The following is a 6,535-nucleotide window of genomic DNA, read 5'->3' as shown; positions in this document are numbered from 1 at the left end:
GGAGACCAGGTCACAATCACGGAGGACATCGTCAAAGCCGCGGCAGGGAATAGGTGGAAGGGGGTCGAGGTGGTGGAGCTCCTGCTTGACCGGAAGGGAGACCAGATCACAATCACGGAGGATATCGTCGAGGCCGCGGCAGGGAACAGGCAGAGCGGGGCGAAGGTGATGGAGCTCCTTCTTGATCGGAGAGGAGACCAGGTAACAATCACGGAGGATATCATCAAAGCCGCGGCAGGGAACTGGCAGAGCGGGGCCGAGGTGATGGAGGTCCTTCTCGATCGGAGAGAAGACCAAATCACAATCACGGAGGATGTCGTCAAGGCCGCGGCAGGGAACGAGGAGGGTGGGTCCCAGGTGATGGAACTCCTTCTCGACAGGAAGGGAGACCAGGTCACCATCACGGAGGATATCGTCAAAGCCGCGGCGGGGAACGAGGAGGGTGGGTCCCAGGTGATGAAACTCCTTCTCGACTGGAAGGGAGACCAAGTCACCATCACTGAACGTGCCATCGCTGCGGTCGCCGGAAACTTCAGGGCCAAGGTGATAGAGCTTCTTCTTGATCGGAGGGGAGACCAGGTCACCATCACGGAGGATACCGTCAAGGCCGCGGCAAGGAACGAGGAGTGTGGGTTCCAGGTGATGCAGCTCCTTCTCGCCCGAAAGGGAGACCAGCTCACACATGATGGGATAAGAATCACTACCAGTTCGGTCAATGGCCAGTTGTCGATTGTCGATTCAAATAGTATGACTGAGTACAGGTGACGGGAGCCTGAGCAAGAGCAACAACTCTGCAAAGCCCTGGCTGGACGGTCGCAAAAGTTCACTGGATGGCTTCCCAGGTAGTCACGAGGGTCAGCCACATAATACCCAGTTGCAGTAGGCAATGGGGAGGTTAAGGTCGCGGCAGCCTAGACCAGTGGAGGAATAAACCAGCTCTCACCTTAATCGCGGCCTGATTTGAATCCTGCCCGTGAATTGGAAAAACCATGCCTTGTTGAATGCCCAGAGCATGTTAATGATCATTCATCTCGCATAAATGTCAAAGGCCTGTCCATGTCCACAACCTTGAAAGGCCATTTCCAGATCCAGTAGAGGGTACACGTATCGGCAAGGGAATGGACATGGTTGACTTGCCTGTTCCCGGCTTTCCCAGGGGATGTCCGTCGGAGAAGACGTTGACTGGCGCATCGCCAAGCCAAGCAGCCATTAACTCGAAATGACGGGCCTCAACCCAGTACCTTAATCTAGGCTCCTCAAAGTCGATAGCCGGAATCCTCTGGCCACTTTCCGGCAGCTTGACTGCTAGCATGTGAGGTTCCGGAAAAAGAAGTCATAGTGGAGGGGTCACCTTGATTAGGTATGTGACAGGTTGATATGCGAGCCACACTCTGCATGGGGGATATGATCGGCCTCAGCGCCGAGGACTGCAGATGAGGGGTTGAAATCAGAACAGGTGCCGTTGGAATTGCCCTGAACGGTCTGTGATAGTTCTTTGTCTACGACAACCAGTTCAAACTCTCGTGCATGCCATCAAAAATGTCTTCTTGAGTGTGATAAGCGGTACTATACACAGAGTCGCTTCAGTTCTTTGATGTAAGCTACTCCAAGGATCCGAATGTGGCCTGTAGACACCAAAAAGATACACAGATTCGACTTTCGGGCTAATGCATTGGGGTCAAGGCAACAGCGCGGAAGAGGGAGTGAATCCAGGCGGTCATTGAGGAGGAGTACTTGTCGTTCCGGATTGACCAGGCGGTGACGTATGGACGGTGCGGCTGGAGCAGGGCCGATGGGACTTCGTCAGCGTACTTCAGCCAATCTAGAGGTGATGGATATCTTCCTGCGAGAGGGGCGTTCGTACACGTTCGTGTTGCGGAGCTTCGCCCCTCCGCTGTTCCCAGGCGTGCTCTGCTCGTTCGCGCGCGTTTTCGAACAGGCGCTGGTTTGATGGAGTGGCGCGTCTGGGAGGTCGAGGGCTTGATCTGGCGCTTGCGGGGGTGACGGGCGGGAACTGCCCAAGCCGGTATTCGAGGTGCTCGCCACGACGGTCAGCAGGTGCAGGGTGGCTGGCCGTTCCTCTCGTCGGACATACTCGACCTTCGCGGGGTGCGCAGTCAAATGGACGGCAGGCGGACGGCGCTCCTCGAGACAAGGGCGTTGACGGACCGTCCCTTTACGCTGGCGTGCGTATCGTCTCATGATGATGATGATGCACTAACCGCGCAAGGCATATGAGAGAGGCTGTCGTCCGCGATGGGGACATGATATGACCTGACCAAGGCGCTTTTGATCGTGCCCGCATACTTCTACCTTGAATAACCCTCCCTGTCCTGCGACAGAATGTGTGGATACTTACATCCAAGGGCCAAGTCCCTATGCTTCGCATCGCTACGGACGGTAGCCTCACATGCTTAACGCTAGCTCGACAACCCGCCAACCAGGCCACGTCTCGGGAGGCAGCGTTTCTGGTATGGCCGGATGATGTCCTTCTCTCAGTAGATCTGGCCGCCCTGCAAAAGCCCTACTGGTGCCTCATTTATCGAGGAAGGAACCGGCCAGGTTCTAGTACTCCTCCATCCTCGAAACGACGTATGCAATGCCCTCGCGGTTGATGCCTGGCTCGGTTCGGGGGTTCGCGAGTGTCTTCCGAATGTCAGTAAGCGGTCGCGCGTCGGTAACAGCCTACTAACCTCCCAAGGCAAAGCAGACGCCGACCCAGGCAATGACGGCTTCCGGTGCGGCCTGCACGGCCTTGCCTATCAATGCCTTCACGGGGGTCGCGACCTGTAATCCGTTGTGGATCTTCTGCTTGATGGCTGCATCCTTTTCCGTCTTTCGTAGCCCGGCTTAGACAAGCCGCCTCATCTGGTGGCCTCGCAAGGCTGAAGTTCAGCCTACAACACCTTTTCGTATGCCTCGATTGTGCTAGGTTCATCCGTTCTGAGCCCATCATATGCTTGGTTCTGTAGCCGCTCTGTAGGCTTGTCACTGAGCGTTCGGAAAGGGTCGAGGGCTGAGGAAGGTCGTAGGAGCCGGCGAGGGACGAGGAGCAGACGGTCGCGAGGAGCTAATCTTCGACCTGAACCTGTGTAGAAACTAAGAGGTCATTATGGAAGGCAATATCGACGGATGGACATGATCCTGACAACGAGGCGCTGCATGTGGTGAACCGAAAGAAGACACATCGAATCTGGATTAGAACTTGTGTTTCTGGACGGGTGATCGTTGCGACCATCTCAGGAGGCGCCACGGTCCCTGCCGAACTTTACCCACTGCTCGGATCAAAGGCTAGACTTAGTGGGTCTCATTGGCCAGCAGCCTGTGGCGTCCGACACTGGCAACCAGATACTGCGTGGGCGGCGCGTGATAGCGCGACACCGCGTTCAACGTCTCGGACACGGGTGGATCTGAGACCGATCGACCCGCTGAGTTAGTGGATGCTAGGCGAGCAGAGCATTCACGGGCCAGCGACACCTTCGCAAACCGTCCATCCTGCCACCTACCCCACCAACTCACCAGACGAACAGCAACAAGCTGGCAAGCTCTTCCCTGTCGAGATTCTGCACCGCAAGATCTGTCTTAAGGGGACGAGAATCGGACGGCCAGATTCGCAGACTGCCTCGGGGACCGGCCTGTACACACTTCGAAGTACGACTTCTATTTTAGCCGTGAAGTGTAGGAAGGGCATCCGACGATGGATCAAGAGGTGCGGAGTACGGGACTACACCGCGATGTGCTAGTCGCTCGGAACAAAGTTGATGTGTCGCCTGGCATGGTGTCATACACCCACGATTTGCCATGCAGCTCGAACTCTAGCTCGACAGTCTTCATGAAGTCGATCGGCTTTCCTAAAGATTGTGATGCGCCGCTTCAGAAGCTTGGTGCATCGGAGCTCGCATCGCGCAGTGAAAACCAAGTCGAGTCCGGGCCGCAGGGGATGCCGGCCGCCCGCGTCTAGTTTATGACGTCTCGTGAGATATCCTTCTCCGCTGCGGCTACCTCCCTCTCTGTTTGGGAACGGGAGAAGGTATCTGTTGTATCATGTATCCTCGGATGTTCTGGACTTCTGAAAGTAGCTTTGCAACGCATCACACAGAGCTTCGACGTTACAGATTCAATGTAGGGCATATCAACACTGAGTACAAAAGGCTTGGAAAATAACACCCAGCAAGATCACCGCAACAGGAAATGTCAAACGAATCCAACGAAACTGCTGTGTCGGAAGTACGGTTTCCCAGGGTTGTGCGAGCTGCGCGTTGAGAAGTCGCACGATGTTCTCATGTCCATTCTTCTTCGCCATGGTCATGGCGGTGTGTCCTTCGGTGTCGACAAAGTGTGATTGCGCTCCGAAAGACAATAGAGTTTTGACAATGTCCTCGTAACCATTTGCGGCAGGCCAGAAGATTGGCGGCCTCCCCGACATCTCAAGTGAGTTGACATCGACCTCTTCTCGGCCTGCTAAAACTTTTACAACATCCGATTGCCTTCGGTATGCGGCTATCCAAAGTGGCGTTCGGCCCCTGATATCCTTGGTATCTGATGGTGTTGATTCTTGTAGTAGTTGTCTGATGACTTCCACATCACCATGGTCTGCTGCGTTGAAAAGCCTCGCGATGAGTCCCCAATCAGGGTTAACATCTGCAGGCGGAAGGTGCTGACACAGATAGCGAAGGGCAGCTTCCTGTCCACAAGAGGCAGCCGTGAAGCATACATTGCTGGTGATGGAAGCGAGGGTATCAGATTTCCGCGTTCCGAAGAGTAAATGAAAGATGCTCAAGCTTTCAGGTGTCTCCGTTGCAGCCTTGACGATGTCTTCGGTGATCTGGATCTCGGATCCGCGCTCTTTGAGAAGTAATGCCATGACCTTCTGGCCATTACCCCTATTCGACGCTACAGCCTTCAGAACGTCTTCGGTAATATGAATATCGGATCCACGCTTGTCGAGAAGTAATGTCATCATCTCCTGGCCATTATACCTGTTCGACGCTACAGCCTTGACGATGTCTTCGTTGATCTGGATCTCGGATCCGCGCTCTTTGAGAAGCAATGCCATGACCTTGTGGCCATAACCCTCATTCGATGCTGCAGCCTTGACGATGTCTTCGGTGATCTGAACCTCGGATCCGCGCTTGTCGAGAAGTAATGCCATGACCTTCTGGCTATTACCCCAATTCGACGCTACAGCCTTCAGGACGTCTTCGGTAATATGAATATCGGATCCACGCTTGTCGAGAAGTAATGTCATCATTTCCTGGCCATTATACCTGTTCGACGCTACAGCCTTGACGATGTCTTCGGTGATCTGGATCTCGGATCCGCGCTTGTCAAGAAGTAATGCCATGACCTTCTGGTCATAACTCTCATTAGACGCTGCAGCCTTCAGGACGTCTTCAGTGATATGAATATCGGATCCACGCTTGTCGAGAAGTAATGTCATCATCTCCTGGCCATTATGCTCATTCGAAGCTACTTCCTTCAGGATGTCTTCGGTGATCTGGATCTCGGATCCACGCTTGTCGAGAAGCAATGCCATCACCTCCTGGCCATTATGCTCGTTTGAAGCTGCTTTCTTCAGGATGTCTTCGGTGATCTTAATCTCGGATCCGCGCTTGTCGAGAAGTAATGTCATCATCTCCTGGCCATTACACCTGTTCGACGCTACAGCCTTGACGATGTCTTCGGTGATCTGGATCTCGGATCCGCGCTTGTCAAGAAGTAATGCCATGACCTTCTGGTCATAACTCTCATTAGACGCTGCAGCCTTGACGATGTCTTCGGTGATATGAACCTCGGATTCGCGCTTGTCGAGAAGCAATGCCATCACCTCCTGGCCATTACCTTCATTCGACGCTACAGCCTTGACGATGTCTTCGGTGATCTGGATCTCGGATCCGCGCTCTTTGACAAGCAATACTATAACCTTCTGGCCATAACCCTCATTCGATGCTGCAGCCTTGACGATGTCTTCGGTGATATGAACCTCGGATTCGCGCTTGTCGAGAAGTAATGCCATCACCTCCTGGCCATTACCTTCATTCGACGCTACAGCCTTGATGATGCCTTCGTTAATCTGGATCTCGGATCCGCGCTCTTTGAGAAGTAATGCCATAATCTTCTGGATATTACCCCAATTCGATGCTACAGCCTTGACGATGTCTTCGGTGATCTGAACCTCGGATCCGCGCTTCTCGAGAAGTAGTGCCATCATTTCCTCGCCAATGTAGCTATTTGAAGCTATAGCCTTTACGATGCCTTCGGTGATCTGTATTTCGGATCTACGCTTGCCGTGAAGTAATGCCATCACCTGCAGGCCGTTAAGCTGATTCGACGCTGCAGCCTTGACGATGTCTTCGGTGATATGAATCTCGGATCCGCGCTTATCGAGAAGTAATGCCATGACCTTCTGGCCATTACCCCTATTCGAAGCTGCTTTCTTTAGGATGTCTTCGGTGATCTGGATCTCGGATCCGCGCTTGTCAAGAAGTAATGCCATGACCTTCTGGCCATACCTCTCATTCGACGCTGCAGCCTT

At 53.7% G+C, this 6,535-nt stretch overlaps 2 protein-coding genes across 2 annotated transcripts in view; one reads left to right on the top strand and one right to left on the bottom strand.

Moving 5' to 3' along the window:
• D7B24_000991 (uncharacterized protein) overlaps nt 1-915 on the top strand; it is a gene marked incomplete at both ends in the record, with an annotated part of 3,678 nt that extends 2,763 nt beyond the window's left edge. Inside the window, 2 exons of the mRNA XM_028635236.1 lie at nt 10-628; nt 911-915. Of these exons, the coding sequence (XP_028492174.1) occupies nt 10-628; nt 911-915 (624 nt within the window). The remainder of the gene's footprint in view (nt 1-9; nt 629-910) is intronic.
• Nucleotides 916-2,565: 1,650 nt separating this feature from the next.
• Nucleotides 2,566-6,512, bottom strand: D7B24_000990 (uncharacterized protein; the record flags this gene model as incomplete). Its single annotated transcript, XM_028635235.1, has 3 exons — nt 2,566-2,618; nt 2,694-2,835; nt 4,715-6,512. Coding segments are annotated over 3 exons (1,993 nt in total), but the record flags the coding sequence as incomplete, so codon positions are not given.
• Nucleotides 6,513-6,535: the final 23 nt, after the last annotated feature.

Source organism: Verticillium nonalfalfae, assembly GCF_003724135.2.
Source record: "Verticillium nonalfalfae strain VnAa140/NRRL 66861 chromosome Unknown scaffold_118, whole genome shotgun sequence".
Lineage (NCBI taxonomy): Eukaryota > Fungi > Ascomycota > Sordariomycetes > Glomerellales > Plectosphaerellaceae > Verticillium > Verticillium nonalfalfae.
This window is presented reverse-complemented; position numbering and strand designations above follow the sequence as displayed.